This window comes from Pipistrellus hanaki, assembly GCF_964339955.1.
Source record: "Pipistrellus hanaki genome assembly, chromosome: X".
NCBI classification, from domain to species: Eukaryota; Metazoa; Chordata; class Mammalia; order Chiroptera; family Vespertilionidae; genus Pipistrellus; species Pipistrellus hanaki.
In genome coordinates, this window is record NC_140524.1 from 84,188,585 (window position 1) to 84,211,334 (window position 22,750).

The 22,750-nt window shown below is 37.1% G+C and overlaps 1 protein-coding gene across 3 annotated transcripts in view; it reads left to right on the forward strand.

Annotated features, from left to right (window-relative positions):
• The window catches only part of DMD (dystrophin), a 2,141,216-nt gene that overhangs the window by 414,416 nt on the left and 1,704,050 nt on the right, over positions 1-22,750 (forward strand). For all 3 annotated transcript variants that reach the window (XM_084869361.1, XM_084869360.1, XM_084869362.1), the window contains exons 6-7: positions 3,561-3,733; positions 17,006-17,124. In XM_084869361.1, the coding sequence (XP_084725487.1) occupies positions 3,561-3,733; positions 17,006-17,124 (292 nt within the window). The remainder of the gene's footprint in view (positions 1-3,560; positions 3,734-17,005; positions 17,125-22,750) is intronic.

A 22,750-nucleotide genomic window follows, 5' to 3' on the forward strand; every position in this document is an offset into this window, starting at 1 on the left:
ATGTATCTTTCATAACTATTTGACCTAATTTTCACTGAGTAACTGGCTAAATTAGCAACTCGGAAAAAAATTAAGAAAACTGGATAATCCTGCCTTAACTAATTTAGATATCGAGGGATGGTAACAAGTAAATGTAAAGATTTCACATCATTACCACGTTTACAAAACATCATCTCAAATCCTTTTCAAGTATTTTAAAGTTAGACTTAATATCCTAATTTTTGCATTGAATCTTTTATAAAAAGATAACTATCCTTGTAGATGTTAAAATATGTATTTCTCCTAAGGGCATTTGTTAACTTCTGCATGGTTGAAGAAGCAAAATAAAATATCGTATTTAGAATACACAATAAATATTCATCATACGATCAAATGGTGGTGGTACAGAGACTTTACTCTGACCAAAAGAAAAGCCTTTGTTGATAAAACCTAACCACATTTACTTCTATACTTCCTTCAAGTATGTAATAAGGGGCCTAAATTATACCAATATAAAGAAGTAATCTATTATAGTAATTATTCCCATAATAGAATATGTAGATGGTTTGTTCTATGAGGTGTCACTGCTTTCTTGGAATCTAGAAAAAAAAATGTTTAGAATGGATTACGGCATCAGATTAGTAAGAAGAATGAAACTGATATACAACCACCTGCAGAATGACATTTGCTTTGCACAAAGCCTAGAAGAAAATGTTCAGAAAATACTAAAAAATACAAGCAAGAGTCTGGCTTTTTTCTCCTTTGGTCACGTCTTGGTTTCCACTTCAGTTCTGGTGGAGGGGAGGGAAAGGGGAATAGGGAGCAAGACCCAGCCGGCAGCTGCTGCTTCGCCTGCATGGGGGTCCCCAGATTTTGACATAGAGCCACCTGGATCCTCCTGTCTGCAGGCTGTGCCCCCCTGGCTGTGTGTTCTGTTTAGTTTGCCCCCATCCCGCCACAAGGGATTTCCGGTCTGCTGTCGATTTCCTTTGTCCTCCACCCGGCATTCTCAGCGGCCACCTTCCTTCTGGCCGCACCTATTCCCGCCCCATCCTCTACTTCCTGTTTGCTCAGCCAATAAGCTGACTGGCACGTGGTGCGTGCTTCGTGCGTGGCACGTGGCGGCAGTTGTGCTTGCCCGTGATGGACCTCAGTCGCCATAGCATCCCTCATGTATTCTGCCATCTCCGTTGCCAGGCAGCCAGGGTATTAGGCTGCTTTGCCGCCACTTTACTTACATTTGACTTCCGTCTGCTTTTGAATGCCGGGGCTTAATTCCTCCAGCTAGGGGACTCCGCAGGGGAGACCATAGCTGATGAGGTGGAAGGACAGGATTAGGACTGGCGGTAAGGAGCCACAGGCCATCCCACTCCTGCACTTTGTGGCCCAACGATCTCTTGTGTTGGGAAGGTGGATTCTCAGAGAGCAGCAGCTGCTGTTGCTGAGGAGCTGGTCTCAGCCCCCAGGGGATGTTCCTGGACCCAGCACATAGGGCAGTGCCCCTCGGCCTGGCATTAGCGAACCCCCCTGCATGTGAGGGCATCTTGAATGTTCTGCACCATCTTTTCGTATTTGCCCTCAGAGATCATAAGCCCTTAAGGTTCTGCCAAAAACAAGCAGCAGGGGACAAAGCCGATAAAGCCTGCGGGAGTGGGGATGGGGAGGGAGGGCATGTAAGACAGAAATTACCACAGGGCCAACCTGCCAGACCCCCTGTTTTTTTTTTCTTTCTTTTTTCCCTCCATTTGGTGCCTCTATTCATGCCAGACACTTGGTCAACAGTGATCCTTGCAAAGCTCTTTTGTTCAGGGGACACCAGTCCCCTCTTCATTCCCAGGCAGGGAGAAAACGGACCTTTGCCCTCCCATTTAGGAGAGAGCGGGTCTCAGTGCCCCTAATGGACTCCTCACACCCTTGGAGACTATGTTTTTCAGTGAAATGACTATTCTGGGCCTAAGACTGTTTTATAGAAAAGCTCCTAGATTTGCTGATCAGGTCCAAAGTATCAAAGGTATCAAATAATGAAATAACAGTGAGAGTGTCCAGGGTAACCAAACCCTCTCTTTCCCTGGGGGCCCTCCAGCAGGTGAGAGGTCTTTCAGCTCAGGATAGTGTGCTTCTATACCCAGAGCAGGTCTCCTAACCACTTCCCAAAAGGTGAGATGTGCCTTCTATGTTCACCTGAAGACCTATGCTGTGCATGTATCCTCAATGGGATTATGTAATTTTATATTTTTATATACAAAAGCAGCTTCCTAAATGGCATTTTCTGCGGCCTCACAAATGAGCCAGAGTTCTGAACCCATGCTTTGGGCATTTTGTAACCTTTCTACTCTCATATGTGATTTTTTTATGTTGAAAAAGGGCATAAAGGTTTAAACCAGACTGACCACCACAAACAAATCACCACAAAACAAAATAAAGGTGACACATACACAGCTTTTAGAGATAAATATTCTTTTCTTTTGATGATTTCTTTGTTCTTTATTTTAAATAGGCAAAGTCATTTCTATCTTTTTTCCACTTTGGTCAGTAAACATAATTTGCATTATTTTAAGTTATAGTCTAAACCTAGGGGATTTATCTTACTATAGTTTGTCCTTTGATTCTTACAATAACCTTGTATGTATAGTTAAAGAAACAGAGGTCTAAAATGGTTAAGTTGCCCACTTAACATAATTCATTAATAGCAAAGGCAAAATTTAAATCTAGGCTTTTAAAAAAGTAAGCCCAGCCTGGCTGGTGTGCTTAGTGGTTGAGCATCGACCTATGAACCAAGAGATCATGGTGGGGTTCAATTCCAGGTCAGGGCACTTGCCGGGGTGGTGGGCCCTAACCCCAGTCTGGGGTATGCAGGAGGCAGCATATTAATGATTCTCTCTCATCATTGATGTTATTATCTCTGTCACTCTCCATTGTTCTCTGAAATCAACTTACAAAATAAAATTAAAAAGTCAGACCATTCTTTTAGCCACTGTGCTATTCTTCTTATCCTAGAACCACTAATATATCTTAAGTCCCTGATTAACACGTCTAATGTTTTATACATTTCCTTTTCTAGCATATTTACTGAAAGTGAGAAAAGGATCAGTTCTAAAAATTAATAGTTTAATATGGCAGAATCCAGAATTGATGTTAGCCATACTCAACCAGTAGGTATATCATAGATACTAGCAAATTATAAGAGACTACTAATTAGAATGAACTGGTAGAATCTATATTTCTTATTACTAATCAACGCTAAAGTTCCCATTGTTTTTTAAAAATATATTTATATTGATTTCAAAGAGGAAGGGAGAGGGGGAGAGTCACGGAAATACCAATGATAAGAGAGAATCATTCATTAGCTGCCTCCTGCACACCACCTACTAGGGACCGAGTCCACAGCCTGCGTTTGTGCCCTTGACAGGAATCAAACCCAGGACTCCTGATTCCGCAGGCCGACACACTATCCCCTGAGCCAAACCAGCTAGGGCAAGTTCCCATTATTTATTACTGAAGATAAGAACATTCAAATATAAATTTGTGTGGTTCTTGTTCAGGGAATGCATTTTCTTATGAAAATTTCTTTCCACACATAGGTCAAAAATGTAATGAAAAATATCATGGCTGGATTGCAACAAACCAACAGTGAAAAGATTCTCCTGAGCTGGGTCCGACAATCAACTCGTAATTATCCACAGGTTAATGTCATTAACTTCACCACCAGCTGGTCTGACGGTCTGGCTTTGAATGCTCTCATCCACAGTCATAGGTAAGGAGACTGCTGAGCCATTAAATAATTTTTATAAGTATTGGGTTAGAGACTGATATTTTTTTCTCCAATGTGGTTCCAGATCATTTCCCACTATGCAATGTGTTATGTGTGTTGACCATATTTATCTAACCATGCACTGGAATGCACTGAATAAGAATATTTATTGTGTTGTTTATGATATATAATTTACCTGTTGATTAAATGACCCGAGCACGCATATGGTTATGGTGGAGGAGAGGATCAACATATTTGAAATAGGAAATCTACCAGAAAAAACAAGGTTATTTCCTGACTTTGCTAAGAATGCAGTTTGTTTTTCGATACAAATAATGTGTTAGTATGAGTTCAAACTATAGAGCTAAAAATGGTTCCATATCTCATGTGAGTGGCTGTAGTAAAATTAATTATCATCATCAAATTAATAATTATAAAAAGAAACAGTTTTCTTATCCCTACACGGTTAGATAGCAAATACCATAAGGCCCTGTATATTTTTTATATTTCAGGGTTAAAAGAGACTCTGAGCAGCTTAGCAGTCAAACCACAGTTAATTTTATGACTCAGGGCTGAGAATATCAAAAGAAATAATTGCTCTGGAATAGCAAATCAACTGGTATTAAACAAGAGAGAGAGAGAGTGTTCTTCTGTGGATCTTCATAAAAAGTGTGGAAGGAGACTTGGGTAGTGCATACACAATACAAAATGCAGATGATTTATTATAGGAAAATAATAATTCAGTGTAATTTAGTGAACCAAATGTATTATTTTAAGTTACAGTCTAAACCTAGAGGATTTAACTCTATTCCACACAATAGTATATATTCTAAGATAAAAAAAAAATACTTGTTTGAATTTTCTTATATAAAGGAGCTCAGTAAATGAATGAAAAACAGTTCAAAATAAGCAAAACAACATAGTAAGTACATATTTAATGCATTCATATATGTTGTCATATAATATTAAAATATATATTACCTGTATAATACATATACTCTAAGGAATATCTACTTTGGTTTTCCTACCATCTATCTGTTTTACCAAGCCCAATTCCCAGGGTCAAAACATTGCTTTATTAACTATGTTTGAAATGCCACTGGACTGTACTTTCCCTAATTTTCAATACAGCTTAGCTTTCTTTTCCTATGCCAGTCTTGCTTCTAGAAAAGTCCAGAGTATAAATTTTCTTCAAGGTACAGCTCAATCCAAAGAGCAAAGGCTCTCTAAATAAACATCTTTGTTGGGTGTCTTGCTCCAGCTGGGTTTAATTAACCCCATTCAGGGTGAGTTTTCAGGTGAAGGATTCAGCAACCTGATTTTCCAGAGGAGGCAGGCTCCCACTCAATAGGTATGTTAAGCAATGTCAACACCTTTGTTTTTCATAAATATAACATAACGAAAAATTTTCCACAGCTTCAGTACAGCCTTATAAGAAAGGATAGAGATGTTCATTCTGCATAAGTCAGCACTCATTTATGCAGCCACATGCTCCCAGTAAGGGCCTGAACATATTGATCTTGTACACATTTGCAGTGAATAGAAATAGCAAGGATCAGGTCATGCGGTCCTTGTTGGCTCTTTAACATTTTCTTTTCAAGTGGCAGGTTTCAATCCTGCAAGTATGTTCACACACTGCATTTGTTCATATTATACCTCATGAATTCTGAAGGTTTGTAAATAATACAGTAAACATATCCAGATTGCCCTCTGGGTCAGTCCCTAACCCACTCTTTCTCTGGTAAAATATCTTCATTTATATATTCTTTCCTGTCATGTTGAATGAATCAACCATAGCTACCTTTATATGAAAAACAGTTACTTTTCAAGAGCTTTCTCACAGTTGATAATACTCTTTCATGAATCATCTCCTTTTTGTCTCTGACAGATATTCATATTGTTTAAGAAAAACATGGTTCAACTTTATTTTCCAAGGTTACTGCCATTGGTTTACTTAGAAATGTCATGGGGTGTCTTGATTTCAATAATTGAGTGACTAAGCTATATAGTACAAAGGTATGCACTTAATATAAAACATTAGGGATAGGTAAAGAGCTTTGCGGTTAGATTTGTGGGTTGATATATATTTAAGGATAAGTTTTATCTTAATATGTAGGAAATTAAAAGTATTATCTTAAGCACAAAGTCCAAGACAGTGTCATTAAAAGGAAGCTACATTTTACTTTTATGGGAAAAATCAGATGATAATTGATTAGAAATATGCTCAAATTATGCAGATAAATTGCTGTAAATTAAAGTTGCAATTAGGTATTCTTCCTAATTGCTTATTGTACTTTGTTACCATAGAGTAAACACAGCATATGGTTGTTTTTTAAATTCGTTCTTGTTTAAAGTATTACATATAATATTACATATGTCTAATTTTTCCTCCATTGACCTCTGCCTCGCCATCCCACTCCTCTAGCACATATCCTTACCCCCATCGTGTCTGTAGCCATTGGTTATGCTTATATGTGTGCATACAATTCCTTTGGTTGGTCTCTTACCCCCCCACCTCCCCTGCCTTTGTTCTGAAATTTGATTGTCTGTTCAATGCTTCTCTGTCTCTGGAACTATTTTTGTCCATCAGTTTATATTGTTCATTATATTCCACAAATGAGTGAAATCATGTGATATTTATCTTTCTCACAGTTGATAATACTCTTTCATGAATCATCTTCTTTTTGTCTCTGACAGATATTCATATTGTTTATCCGTGAAAAAAATGGTTGAACTTTATTTTCCAAGGTTATTGCCATTGGTATACTTAGAAATGTCATGAGGTGTCCTGATTTCAATAATTGAGTGACTAAGCTATATAGTACAAAGGTGTATATAGTACTAAGCTATATAGTACAAAGTTATGCACTTAATTATCTTTGGCTTATTTCACTTAGCATAATGCTCTCCATGTCCAGTCATTCTGATGCAGATGCTAATAGTTCTTTCTTTTTTCTAGCAATGTAGTATTCTGTTGCATAGATATACCATAGTTCTTTAATCCAGTCATCTGCTGATGGACACTTAGGCTGTTTCCAAATCTTAGCTTTGTAAATTTTGCTTCTGTGAACATAGGGGTACGTATGTCATTTCTGATTGGTGTTTCTGATTTCTTAGGATATATTCATAAAAGTAGGATTACTGAGTCAAATGGGAGTTCCATTTTTAATTTTTTTAGGGAACTCCATACTGATCTCTACAGTGGCTACACCAGTCTACATTTCCACCAATAGTGCACAAGTGTTCCTTTTTCTCCACATCCTCACAAGCACTTGTCATTTGTTAATTTGTTGATGATAGCCATTCTGACAGGTGTGAGTGAGATTGTGTATTATTGTCATTTTGATTTGCATCTCTCAGATGATTAGCAACCTTGAGCATGTTTTCATGTCTCTCGGCTTTCTGTATGTCCATTTTAGAAGGTATTTATTTAAACCCATTGCCCATTTTTTGATTGGATTGTTTATCTTTCTTTTGTTCAGAAGTATTTGTTTCCTATAGATTTTGGAGATGAGGCCATTATTGGATATAACATTGGCAAATATGTTCTTCCAAAAAGTGGGCTTTCTTTTTTGTTTTGTTGATGGTTTCTTTTGCTGTGCAGAAGCTTTTTATTTTGATGCAGTCCCATTTGTTTATTTTCTCCTTAGTTTCCATTATCCTAGGAGCTTTACCAGTAAAGATATTGCTACAACATGCGCCATATATTTTGCTGTCTATGGATTCTTCTAAGATTTTTATGGTTTCCTATCTTATGTTTAAGTCCTTTTTCCATTTTAAGTTTATTTTTGTGTATTGTATAAGTTGGTTGTCTAGTTTCATTTCCCCCCATGTATCTGTCCAATTTTCCCAGCACCATTTATTGAAAAGACTGTCTCGATTCCTTTTTACACTCTTTCCTCCTTTGTCAAATATTAATTGAGCATAATGGCTTTGGTGAGTTTCTGGGTTCTCTGATCTGCTCCATTGGTCTGTATATCTGTTCTTGTGCCATTACCAGGCAGCTTTGAGAACAGTGGCTTTGTAATATAGCTTGATATCTGATATTGTGATCCCTCCCATTTTGTTCTTTCTCAATTGAGATCACTGCAACTATTAGGGGTCTTATTTTATTCCAGATTAATTTTTGGAGAGTTTGTTGGTATTTTAACGGGGATTGCATTAAATCTATAGATTGCTTTGGGTAGTATAGACATTTTAATTATGTTGATTCTACCAATCCATGAACATGGAATATTCTTCCATTTGTTTATGTCTTCCTCTATCTCCTTTTTTCAGTGTCCTGTAGTTTTCTGAGTACAGATCTTTTACCTCCTTAGTTAAGTTTATTCCTAGGTATCTTAATTTTTTTGGTGCAATAGTAAAGGGGATTGTTCTTTTTCCCCCTCTTTCTGTGAGTTCGTTATTGGTGTATAAAAAAGCCATAGATTCCTGGCTGTTAATTTTGCATCCTGCTACTTTGCCAAATTTATTTATTAAATTTAGTAGTTTTTTTTTTAATGAAGTCTTTAGGGTTTTCCATGTACAATGTTACTATGTCATCTGTAAATAATGACAGTTTTATGTCTTTTCCAGTTTGGGTGCCTTTTATTTCTTATCTGATTGCCATGGCTAGCACTTCTAGTATTATGTCTAACAGCAGTGGTGAGAGTGGGCATCCTTGTCTAGTTCCTGTTCTGAGGGGAAATGGTTTTAGTTTTTGCCATTGAGTATGATGTCAGCTGTAGGTTTGTTATATAGGGCTTTTATTATGTTGAGGTATGACCCCTCTATTCCTGCTTTGCTGCTAGTTTTTTATCAAGAAAGGGTGTTGACACCTAACTGGTTTGGCTCAATGGATAGAGTGACGGCCTGTGGACTGAAGGGTCCCAAGTTCAGTTTCAGTCAAGGGCAAGTACCTTGTTTGTGGGCACACCCCTAGTAGGGTGTGTGCAGGAGGCAGCTGAATTGATGTTTCTCTCATCAATGTTTCTAACTCTCTATCCCTCTCCCTTCCTCTCTGTAAGAAACTCAATAAAATATATTAAAAAGAAGAAAGGGTGTTGGATTTTGTCATATGCTTTTTCTGCATCAATTGACAGGATTATGTGATTTTTATCTCTCAATTTGTTTATGTCATGTATCACGGTTTATATTTGCAGATGTTGTACCAACCTTGCATCCCTGGAAAGAACTCCTGCTTGATCATAGTGTATGATCTTTCTAATGTAATGCTGAATCTAATTTGCTAGAATTTTGTTGAGCATTTTAGCATCTGTGTCTATCAGAGATATTTGCCTGTAGTTCTCTTTTTTGTAGTGTCTTTATCTGGTTTTGGGATTAAGGTAATACTGCCTTTCTAAAGAGAGCTTGGAAGTGTTCCTTCCTCTGGATTTTTTTTTTTTTTTGAATAGTCTGAGGAGGAAATGTTTTAGTTCTTCTTTAATATTTGGTAAAAATCCCCTGTGAAGCTGTCTGGCCCAGGGTTTTTGTTTGCTTGACGTTTTTTGATTACTGCTTCAGTTTTCTCCATAGTTATTGGCCTATTCAGATTTTTTGATTCTTCCTTATTGAGTTTTGGAAGATCATATTTTTTAAGGAATATGTCCATTTCTTCTAGGTTGACCAGTTTGTTGGAATATAGTTGTTCATAGTATTATTTTTTTACAATCCTTTGTATTTTTGTTGTTATTTCGCCTCTTTCATTTCTGATTTCATTTCGGCCCTCTCTCTTTTCTTCTTGGTGAGCCTGGCTAGAGGTTCATCAATCTTGTTTATCTTTTCAAAGAACGAGCTCTTGGTTTTATTGATCTTTTTGTTTTGTTTTGTTTTGTTTTGGTCTCTATGTCATTTATTTCAGCTCTGATGTTTATTATTTTCTTCCTTCTGCTCACTCTGTGGTTTTCTTGTTGCTCTCTTTCTAATTTTTTAAGTTGTAGAGTTTGATAATTTATTACCAGTTTTTCTTGTTTTTTGAGGTAGGCCTGTAATGCTGTAAACTTCTCTCAGGACTGTTTTCACTGTGTCCCGTATATTTTAGATTGTTGTGTTTTCATTGTCATTTGTTTCCAGGATGTTTTTAATTTCTTCCTCGATCTCTGTGGTAACCCAATCATATACAATAACAAAAGAAAATATGCAAATCAACCAAATGACCAAACAGCAGAATGACCATCTGGGCGACCTTCCAGATGACGATGCTATGATATCCATTGAGGCCAGGCAAGGCGGGTGCAATGTGATTTGTCTCCCCATGATCACCCTGTAGAAGGAGGCCCATGCCACTGGCCAGCAGGGCAATTGATCAATTGGGGGGCTCCATGATTGCCCAAAAGAGGTAGGCCCAGACTACCTGTAGGCGGCACTGAAGCAAGTGTGTGGGGCCTCCCTCTGCAGGTGCAATCCATTGAGGAGCCCCTGGGTGGGCGAGGCCTACCTCTTTGGGGTGTTCCATAGCGGGGCTCCCAGACTGTGAGAGGGCACAAAGGCCAGGCTGAGGAACACCCTCCCTGAGTGCATGAATTTCATGCACTGGGCTTGTAGTTGTTTAATAATGTGCTATTTAGCCTCCAGGTGTTTGAATTTTTTTGTTTTTATTGTAGTTTATTTCTAACATTATGCCATTGTGATCTGAGAAGATGCTTAATATGTTTTACATCTTCTTGAATTTGAAGAGACTTTGTCTGTGTCCCAATATGTGGTCTGTCTTTGAAAATGTCCCATGTGCACTTGAGAAGAATGTATATTCTACAGTTTTGGGGTGAATTGTTCTGAAGATGTTGATTAAGTTGGTCTGATATAGTGAGTTGTTAAGAGTTGATGATTCTTTGCTGATTTTTTGTCTAGAGGATTTATCTAGTGATGTCAATGGGGTACTAAAGTCCCCTACTATGATTATATTGCTGCCAATCTCTCCCTTCATATCTTCCAGAAGTTTTTTTTTTTTTAATGTATTTTGGTGCTCCTACATTGGGTGCATATATGTTTACTAGAGTTATATCCACTTGTTGTATCTATCCCTTTAGTATTATGAAGTGGCCTTCCTTATTTCTTGTTATGGCTTTCACTTTGATGTCTATTTTGTCAGATATAAGTATTGTTACCCAGCCTTTTTTTCATTTCCATTTGTATGAAAAATATTATTCTATCCCTTCACTTTCAGTCTGTGTGAGCCCCTTTTTCTGAGGTTTCTCTTGTAGACAGCATAATATGGGTCATGTATTCTTATCCATTCAGCTACTACGTGTCTTTTGATTGGAGCATTTAATGCATTTACACAGCACATGGTTTTAAAAGTAAGTCATATAAAAACATGGATGGACCTAGAGGATATTAAGCTAAATTAAATAATTAAGACAGAGAAAGACAAATACCATATGATTTAACTTATGTGTGGAATCTAAAGAATAAGAAAAATGAACAAACAAAATAGACATAGACTCAGAGATACAGAGAACAGACTGATGGTTGCCTGATGGGAAGGGGGTGGTTAGAAGTATGGGTAAAAGGTGAGATATTACTATTTTGTAACTACCAGTGCACAAATTGGTAGTTACAAAATACTTATGGTGATGTTAAATATAGCATAAAGAAGACAGTAAATAATATTTTAATAATTATGTATAGTACAGGTGGGTACTAGATTTATTTGGGGGATCACTTTTTAAAAAATAATTACTGATTGAATGACTTTCAAAGGGAGAAGAAGGGAGAGAGAGAGGAAAAAAAAGAAACATTGCTTTGTTGTTTCACTTATTTATGCACTCATTGGTTGATTCTTCTATGTGCCCTGACCTGGGATTGAGTCCACAAGCTTGGCTTATGTGGATGATGCTCTAACCCACATGTGTCAAACACAAGGCCCGCGGGCCAAATCCAGCCCGCCAGGCCTTGCAATGTGGCCCGCACCGCGCTGTCATCACTGCACTCCGCTGTCAGTTTATGACATTGTCAGTTTATGACTGTTCAGTAAACCATTCGGCCCGCGATTTAGGCTGGATTTTAGATTTTGGCCCCTTCTCTGATTGAGTTCGACACCCCTACTCTAACCAATTGAGCTATCCAGCAAGGGTTGGGAATCACTGTTTAAATTATGTAAGTGCCTAACCATTATGCTATACAAGTGAAACTAATCTATAATAATAAAAGCATAATATGCTAGTTAGACCAGACAGCTGAATGACATTCCAGATGTCCTTCCGGATGAAGCCACATTGGCAGGGGCCAAGGTGGAGGCGGTTAGGGGTGATCAGGCAGGCAGGTGAGCAGTTAGAGGTGATCAGGCAGGCAGGCAAGCAGTTAGGAACCAACGGTCCTGGATTGTGAGAGGGTACAGCTGGGCTGAGAAACCCCCTCCCTGTGCACAAATTTTGTACACTGGGCCTCTAGTATAAAATAATATTGAATGTCAACTGCAATTGAAAAATTAAAAAAGGAAAAAAATAAAAGAACAATCCCATAAAAGAAAATATATACAACAAAATAAAAGTAAGTCAGATAGCCGAAACGGTTTGGCTCAGTGGATAGAGCGTCGGCCTGCGGACTGAAAGGTCCTGGGTTCGATTCCGGTCAAGGGCATGTACCTTGGTTGCAGGCACAGCCCCAGTGGGGGGTGTGTAAGAGGCAGCTGCTCGATGTTTCTCTCATCGACGTTTCTAACTCTCTATCCCTCTCAATTTCTCTCTGTGTAAAATCAATAAAATATAATTTTTTAAAAAAGTAAGTCAGATAGTAGAGAGTGGGATAAAGGAAAAAATCAAGCAAAAGAACAATCCCATAAAATAAATATGTACAGCAAAAAAAAAAAAAAAGTAAGTCAGATAGTAGAGAGTGGGGTAAAGGAAAAAATCAAGCAAAATGTGTCTTCATGACCCTAACCCTACCCCATTACATTTTACTTCCTAGAAGTGGTCCCTAGCTTTTATTCTGTCTGATGGTCATACTTATGTAATTTTATTTCCTAATTAGTTGATTTCTGACAGTATATGTATTTCCTCCTTAATACAAAGCTGCAAACCAATAGTAATTTTTTTTTTCTACTAGCAATTTTAGATTGTAATAAAGAGTGTTTATTTGAGCAAAAGGAGCTCTAATTCTGGAGACACAGATTAAAGTAGCAACCTAAATTGTGCTCCACTAAGACAAAGGTGGGGGGGCTCTACCTTTTATGGCACAAGTTTCCACATAGCTTCTCAATTAGATCTGTTTTATATAAATGGCAAATATAAATTGTGCAGTTCTGCTTGGACAAGGCAGGTCTCAGTCCTTGGTAGAAAGACAAAACTAGGGATTCCCTGTAGTGTTGAATATGGTGAAAAAATTTGGCCGTACTGGGGAAGCTGAGAATTCAGTATGAGAAGCCCCTGTCAGTAATTGTCTGCTAGAATCATTATTTATACCATTTGGGATTTAGGTTGACCATGGGGAGTCCATCTCAGCAGATAGATTTCTTCTTGGGGTTCATATCAGATAAATCTTTTTTTCTCAGAGTCTACAAAGCCCACAAATGTTACCTTTCATCTCTATCTATTTCCTAATTTGATTATTATTTTAAAATAATTTTATTACTATTTTAAACTAATACTATTTTAAAACGATTACATTATTCTTGTAATTGTTGCTTGTACTACTTAAAATGATAGTGGTGCACCTTTTTTCAAGTTTAGACAACATCTGTTGACTATCTGAAGAATGAGGCAAATTTTACACTTATTCTACTTCCTCCTCTTTTCTTCTCTCCACCTTCCATTTTATAAAATTATATATCACTAGAGGCCTGGTGCATGAAGTTCTTGTACAGGTAGGGTCCCTAGGCCTGGCCAGTGATCAGGTCCAATCTGTGGGGTGACCAGTGGGGTGACCAGGGTCCCCACATGCACCTGCCTTGGGTTGGTGCCATCCACTCGCAGACCCCAGCCCCCTGCCTCCCCCCCCCCCCCGCCAGTTGCTGTCTTTGGGGCAGCCAGTTGGGCAATCAGGACCTCTGCTTGCACCAGCCTTGGCCTGGCACTGCCTGCTCACCTGTTACACCATCAAGCCGTGGTCCCGCACTCCTTGGAGCACACCAGGGACCTCCACTGCCACCCGCTGCCAGCACCACATTGTCAAAACCCACTACGTTCTGTGTCATCCCCTGGTGGTCTGGGCATGTCTAACTCCTGGTTGTCGGATTCTTTCTTGTGGGGACAAGTTGCATATTAGCCTTTTATTATATGGGATTCTTGAATCAACAATGTTTCTAACCTTTATATATGTTCCGTAAGTATAGATATTCTTAGCTTCAGTTGAAAATATCTTATTGTTCTATAAATATAACTAACCATAGAACAAAGTAATATAAGTTAATGTTTTTAAACAATTATTATTTTATGGGCAGCCTTCTAAGTAAAATATACCATATATTTCTTATGATGTAAATACAGTGACTAGCCCCATTTTACAAATTGGAAAACTAAGGCATATAGAAGTTATGTGATTTCCTTAAGACAATTTGGGTGGTGGAATTAGGATTTGATTTATAGAGGACTTTGCTTATCTACTAGTCTATGTTGTATAATTCAATATGTTTCCTCAAAATACTGGTAATCTTTAATTACATTTCCTGTACTTATGAATTATGGTCTAGGTTAGCATGGGCAGGTATGTGGCTTTCCCCTACAATTGGTTAGTTTTACAATTCTTCATACATTTGAAAACTATAGTTATGTAAAATGTTAATTACTGATGAGTTTTAACTGTTTAAAACAATTAATTGGAATAATTTTAATTCTAGAAGAATCCTCAAAGGCCATTTCATACAATTCATTCTTTTTCAAATGAAAATACTGAAGTTCAAATAGATTACATGACTTAGATAAGTTCTTGCTTACATGTTCAGTTAGTGGCCAAGGAGAAGGGGGAGGGGATCAAGAGAAGAGTGTTAGAATACAGAAACAATTTTATTATTTCCCATCATACTCATTTAATCTTGGTTACTTTACTGTAGGAGAGAAAACTAGTTTCCCACACTCCCCCACCTATATTCTTTTTCACTCCCATTACTGAGAAATGAAAAACTGAAGATGGACAGAGGTTGCATAGTACAGTTCAGGTATCCTCAAATATTCTAGAATTTAAATTTTATTTCTTATAGTCTTCCACTACTGGAGGCAGCTCCAAATTTATACATATTTTAGGTTCTAAAAAATTGTTAGCTGTTTTGTGTAACTTGGAATATTTAGGATATTTAGGGGAGAGTAAGTTTCCTAAGAAGTGCACAAAATTCTGGTGAGTTAATCAGGCTAGGAACAATAAAGAAAAAAGGAAATGAGAGTCAAATGAGAAATAAAATTGGACCTTTCTTTTGAATTATGGCTTTAGAAAATAAGAGGGAAGCCCATCCTTGTATTTTCTTGTCTTGCAGAGCATGAGTTCCTAATCAGGAGTCTATGGACAGACCCAAATATCCAAAAATTATATGCAAATTCTGTGTAAAGTTACAGACAGGTTATTTGTCTGGGTAGACATGCATAGCACTAATCAAATTCTCAAGGGTAACTATGATTCAAAAAAGATGAAAGACCACTTACTGTATGGTTTCCAATATTGTCGGGGTAAATTGTAATTTCTTAATAGGTAAAGCCTTTGCATAATCATCCCAGTTCCTCCTCCTAACCATATCTCCCACCAGGTGATACTAGAAATCTCCCAGTGAAGCCAAGCCTATGAGGTCTTGAATGACTGAGCACGTTGTGCATTTTTCTTCCCTCAGAACTTTGTTTCTTTAATATCCACACAACTTGGAATTCACTTTAAAATTCTATTCTTAACTATAAACACAATTTACCATTTCAGACTCCTTTAAGCTTTAAAAAGTGTTCTTGACCTCGCCAGATGTTAAAAAGCCTTATATCTTATCTGTAGCTTTGAAATTTAGAATTTATTTAACTTACAGTGATGCATGCAGTTTTCCTCATTATATGTAAAATGCTTATAGGATAAGAACTGATTCTTATGCTACGTAGGTGTTTTCTCTGTTATCAAGTAAAATGATACTGACATAGTATGTTCTCATCCATTTTCTGGTGTAGTAAATAAATATTTATCGAACCCTTATTATGTGTCAGGTTTGGTTTCTAGAAGTGAACAAAACTGGCAAAAATATTCTGTATTCTACATTCCCCTGGAAGAAATAGATAAAGAATATTAAATAAAATACATAAAATGTTAAATAGTAAGTGCTAATGAGAAAAATGCAGAACAATTAATAGGGAAAGAAAATAAGTATATGTAAATTTGATTTGGGAACCAACAATTTTAGATGTGGGAGGGCAAGGAAGGAGTCACCAATAATGTGATTTTGGAGTAAAGACTCAAAATATGTGGAGTGAACCATGTTGATGTATTGGGACAGAGAACTCCAAGTGGAGGTAACAGCAAATGCAGGAAACTAGCCTGTTTGAGGAATATGAGGAGAGAGGCAAGAAATAAAATCAAGGGTCTAATGGTGAGTCAAACCATGTAGGGCCTTGTTAAATAAGTACATTTTACTCCCCAATAGCAGAGATTTGAGGATAATATGATGATGAACCATTTTAACAGATTACTCGGATCTGCTAAGAATATATTAACAAGCCCAAGTGTGGGAGTTGGGTAGCCAAGGCTATTGCAACAATTCATGCAGAATAAAATAGTGGTTTTGGATTAAGGTGATGGCAGCAAAATAATGAGGAGTGATCAAATTCTGGATATATTCCCAGCTAAGTGTTGTATGAGAGTGAAAGAGTCCTCAATGTCCATTCAAAGGTCTCTTGTCTGAGCATACTGCAAGTTTGAATTTGTCATTGGTTGTTGATAAAGGAAGGACTTCAAGAGAAGAAGGTAGGTTAGGAGGGAGTGTAATGGGGATGGATATCAGAAGCTCAATTTTGGACATTTGAGTTTTATGGTAACTATAAGTGGAGATAATGAGTAAGCAGATGACCCAAGAGTCTGGAATTCAGGAAAGAGGTCTGGACTAGGTTTATATAATTAGAAGTTACCAACAAATGACTGGTATTCAAATCCATGAGATTGGATTTGATCAACATATTATTGTTTCCTGGGTAAGAGAGAATGAATTCTGCTTAATTTCCCTCAGGATTTTTAATTAAAATTGTGCCTTGTTTAAGTGAAAAAGCTTATTGAGGGATACTGAAGAATAAAAATTTTTAAGGGCTATGGGCATGGGTTATCAATTAAAAACCAGAATTGAAGTTAACTTTATGAAGCATTCTAAATTGATTTATATTTGTCTTTGTGTGTGTGTGTGTGTTTTAGGCCAGACCTGTTTGATTGGAATAGTGTGGTTTCCCAGCAGTCAGCTGCACAAAGACTGGAACATGCATTCAATATCGCAAAATCTCAATTAGGCATAGAGAAACTACTGGATCCTGAAGGTTGGTATATTTCTGGACTCCCACTTTTTTCAATATCATTTAATGTTTATTGCCATAGACTTAACATTTCCACAAACTAGGCCCAAAGTAGAATCTATGCATCATATGTTTTTCTGTAGTCCAGATATATTTAAAAAGTTCTTTATTCTTATAATATATTATGAATTGTTCTATGTGATTTTAATTCCCAAAATAGCAATATCTAAAACTATAGTGTAAAATTTTGGGGAAAAATAAATGCCTTTGGAATGTATATGCCTCATGGATGAGGCATAGTACATTCAGAGTACATTGACTCCAAATAATTATAAAAAAGTTCATGTTTTGCTTATTCTACCAAGAGATTTGATACATTAATCAGCTATAATTAATTAGCCACTCTTGCCAATTGCATTCATATACTCCATAGTTTACTGCTTAAATCAGGAAATCTGTTCCTGGCACTGCTTCTGTTATAATTTGTCACTCTGAGGAAAACCCTCCATGGATGGTTATTATTTTCTGCTTCTTTAGTTGACAGACAACACTATTTATATTGTTACTAGGGGCCTGGTGCACAGATTCATGCATATTGAAAGGAAATTGGGATCTCACGCCCACATGGTCAAGGAGTTTCCAAGTCCCCATGAGCTGTGGGGAAATTGCATAGGGAGTCTATCCTCCTCCCCACAGCTTCCTGAGAAAATATTTCCAAATGCCCCTTCTGTGGCCAGGGTCACGTCTTGCCAGCTGGGAGGTCCCCAGTGGAGACTTGGGTCAGGCTGGATGCTTTCCACCTCTCAGAGCCAAATAAGAGATCCTCTGAGATGAACAGTACGAAGTTGGGGATCTTGGGAGGCAGGGGAGCTCTGTTGCCTACGCCCCACCCTTCAGATCCATCTCTTTGACTTTTACCCTGATTGTCAGTCACTACATTTTGGCCACTGTTATATTGCTGCTTTCCTCTGTAGCTCCCGGGCAATCAGTAAGGGATGAGATTTGATTTTGGTGCCGGAAGCATAGTTCTAGGAGCCCAGCAGCGATATCAGGCTCATCCTGGTTACTCCAAGTGTCTGTGCTCCAACCATTCTTTGGAGATTTTAACTGCAGGCTTATAGGGTATGAGGAATGTAGCAGTGCACTAAGCGGCAGGCAGCTGGGGAGGTGCCTGAACCAGGGCCAGGCACTGCACTGCTCCTGCTCACCCCAGCCCTGATGTGCCTGCTGCCTCTGCTCAGTAGCTCTGCTGCAGAGGCCATGAGCCCACCTACTGGCTGAGCAGCGCTACTGCTGTGAGAGTGCACTGACCATTGGGGAAACGCCTGCATTGTGTCTGCCCCCTGGTGGTTAGTGTGTGTCATAGCAACTGGTTGACCAGCAATTCGTCATTCAGTTGTAACAGTTGCTTAGACTTTTATCTATGTCTATATCTATATCTATATCTATATCTATAGATAGATTATATTCCACTTAAGTAAATTTCATCCTTATCTCAGATGCTACATGGTCATATCCTCCAGACACAAGGATTAGAGGGATAATGATTTCTGAGCTCTTTTCCTTCTGGCCTCTGAAGCACTTTTTGTTTGTTTGCTGAACTCGTTGAAATTGCAGACTCTGTTCTCACTTTCTTGAGGCTTTGCCACACTCTAAAACCAGAAGTTGAAGAAACAGTGTAAGTGGGATTGCTATCTATGATACAATCCAAGCTGATATCTGATTAGGGTTATGTAATTCACTGGTCTTTGGAATATTGAGTCAATTCCAAATAAGGAGATCCTTGTGTGGTGGTGAAAAGCTCAGAATGACTCAGAGTATAGCCTTTCATTGGTGAATTATAATCCACCAGAATCAAATCCTCAATCCTGCAGACCCAGAAACCTGATTGCCTCATTTTATACCAAGCAGATCTATATGGTGGTGGTGTTGGGGAGTGGAGAGTTTACTTTAAAAGAGCTCAAAAATGATATATCCATCAAAATGGAAATTCAGTAGTTTAAAATCAGATATTTAACTATCCCAAGGACCATAATATTCATATCTAACTGATCAATATATTATTCTTGATAAGCACCTGTACCTGAGAAGCAAAAGTATAACAATACAAATGTGTTTCTGAAGTTGGAATCAGATAAATTCATAAGAAATGTTTCTTCTCCTTTAGATAGTGCATAGCTGAGCACTGAGTCCTGTAACCTCCTTTGTTGCTTCAGTAGGTGAAGCTCCAAGTTTAGCTCTGATGAAGAAATTGTATCAGTCACATTTTCTTGTTCTGCAGGATGGGAGAGGGTTATCTTATTGTTTATTTCTGATATTGATTTACAAGTTTTGTCATACTCACGCCATTGAGTTAGAGAGGGCAAATGTAATAAGAATATTGTACTCCAAACCCTGAGGATAAGAGGTGCAGTATATGTATTTGAAGGATAAGCCTATAACAGTTTTTTTGGTTTTTAATTACATCTATATGTGGTAGTCAGTTCCCCTTATCTGGAATATATGCTGTAGTTATTCTTGTGTGTGTCTTATCTTTCATAAAACAGTAAGAGTAGCTTCAAAATAGATATTTTTCTCATTATGTAATAAAATGGCTATTGATCTCCTAGTCTTCCTTTGAATCAATGAAGTAGGGGTAACTATATAGGTATCCACAACAAAATCAGAAAGTATAGATTGATTAACCTGTAATCAGAAAAGGGCAGTTGCATAAACAATGCATTTTTTAGCATAAAATAGCCTGATATACCTGATTCAATGTTTTCCTAAATGGAAGTGTATGTTGAAATGCACATCATATAGACCTATAGGAATACTATGATGATAGCTCCAACTTGACAATTAAAAGTCAACCAAATATAATGTGAAATTCAAGCTGGTTCATAGAGATGAAACCACTATTTATGGTTTCATTTTGCTAATAAACTCTTCCATCTGAAAACTCTTTCTATGTATGGACTCCCTACCAATTCAAAGCATACTCTATCTCATAAAATGGTTCATTAAAAATGTTATGGCTGCCATTGTGATGGAGATTCAACATAAATTTTATATTTTACATACTTATCAGTTTCTGGCAGTATGTTAGGGAATACCCAAATATTGATTTAAAAATTATTGTTCAGTATTTTTCAAGTGATGATACTAATGATAATGAAAACATGAACTATATTATAGGGTTTTTATTTGCTGAGACAGAATAGCAAATAGCTTCTAAGACTTAGAATATTCTCTGCAGTGTATTTAAGAGGGGAGATTCATACATTTATTTCATGCCTTATGTGGTAATTATCATTGAGAAGTTCATATTTTTATTTAATTAAATATTGATTCTTCTGCATGACAATGTTTGCTATTCTCCAAATCTATTTTTACCTCATATCTAATATGCCCCTTAGGAGGTTAATGAAATATTGTACTTTGCTTTATGTTTGTGGATGATTTTATTATGAGGGGATTGAAGTTACATTTAGCTTAAGAAATACTTGCCAAAAAAGTTTTTTAGAATTTTAAATATATGCTTTGTTAATTGGATTGTTTTATAAATTAAAAAAGCAACTGAAATCTAATTTGGAGGTTTTCATGTATTGCATATACCAACTTTATTATGCTTTAGCATATATCCTATTGTGAATCAGATAATTCACTTTCTATTACAATTTCCCTATAAGACATGTTTGGTATGTATGTTGTTGCTTTCATATGCATTGTTTACTTCCCTAAGTTTCAAACAAATTGACTTGTTTTCCAATCCACACGATACTTTCTGCATTAAGATAATGCTTTGTCAGATTTTCCTTGTGAACAACAACGTGAAGATGTTCTCTTTAAAAGAATAGAAATATGGGGGATAAAAATGGTTTATATTGTAGTTGCCTTTTGCATATGCATTACTGCAGTATGTAATTTCCATTTGGGATATGCAATATAATGTGGAAAGCCCTCACCTTTTAGCCAAGGTAACTTTAGAATGAAAAATTAATGTTCAGAGTCAAATTTGATGAACACTTGGGCTTGTAAGAAATATTTGTAACCTCAAAATGACATTTACAAACCAATTAGCTTAGCTTTAATCCACTTCATTTGAACTTCTTAACAATGGTAACAGAGGTGTTATTTTCTGCTTGGCTAATCCCAGCATCACTCTTCAGTTGGTTTTAGAGCAGTGGTTCTCTACCTTTCTAATGCCAAGACCTTTTAATACAGTTCCTCATGTTGTGGTGACCCCCAACCATAAAATTATTTTTGTTGCTACTTCATAACTGTAATTTTCCTATTGTTATGAATCATAATGTAAAATCTGTGTTTTCTGATGGTCTTAGGCTCTACAGCAGTGGTTCTTAACCTGTGAGTCGTGACCCACAGGTTGAGAACTGCTAGCAGGGTTGCCTAAGAGTCTTAGGCTAAGACCATTAGAAAAGAGATATTTATATAACAATTCATTAACAGTAGCAAAATTGCAGTTATGAAGTAGCAACAAAAATAATTTTATGGTAGTTCTTTCTAGCAAATATTTCACAATTCATCTTGTTTACGTAGTTCTTAGAAAACAAGATCCTCTGGTCATTTTCCCAGACAAGTTAGATTGTAACCTTTTATTCGTAGACCTAACTAGCCTTAGATGGAAATCCCTTTTCTGCCTTTAATTAGTTATATGGCCCTGGTATGCTTTCTGAGCCTCAGTTTTGGTCATATACAAAGTAGAGTCAACAATATCTACCTGGTACAGTTACCATGAGTGTTAAGTAATACCTGTGAATTATGCATAGTCAAGTACCTGGAATAATGCAGAATTCAATGTTACTTCCCTTTCTATATCCATAAATTATTTTAATTAGGGAGAGCTGATCTTCCTAATTATTTTTCCTACCTCTGGGATAAATGCCACCTCTCCCCAAATTAAATAATTTGTCATTTTAAATCCCACTCTTCTCTCCATGACCTTCCCACTTATTCCAGTTTCCTGATCTGAAGGCTCTTGCTGACTCACAACTCAATTTCTAGGTGGTAGTTCTTGGCATCCTTGAGATCCAGAGTGTTATCCAATTTTCACAGTAGACTTGAACTCTCTCTCTCTCTCTCTCTCTCTCTCTCTCTCTCTCTCTCTCTCTCACACACACACACACACACACACACACACACACACACACACTGAAGATTACTAACAAGTCTCCTGAAGGCTGGTTCATAGTTAGAATACTTTATTCCTATACTTGTCACATTGCAATATTTATAAGATGCTAATTAGCCTACTTGTGAAAACATAAGGAGTTTTTCTTCTAGAACCATAATTTTATTTAATAAAATGTGGGTATTTGAACTGGTTCCCAAATATATCAGAAAAAAAACATGTCTTCTGACACCAGGAGCAACATTTGTACAGTAATGTTGATGTGATCTGGTGTAATATTTACTGAATATTTATAAGTACTGGCACACTAACATTTTATAGGTATAATTTCATTTTATTCCTACAACCCTAGAAGGTAGACACTATTATTATGTCCATTTACAACAGAAGAGTTTAAGTAATTTGGAGACATTAGTCAGAGAGTGAGTTGGATGTTATATATCCTGCTTGAAATACTACAAAAAATAATTGTAATACAGAACATGTCTATCCTCTTTTCTGATTTTTTTTTCTTTGCAT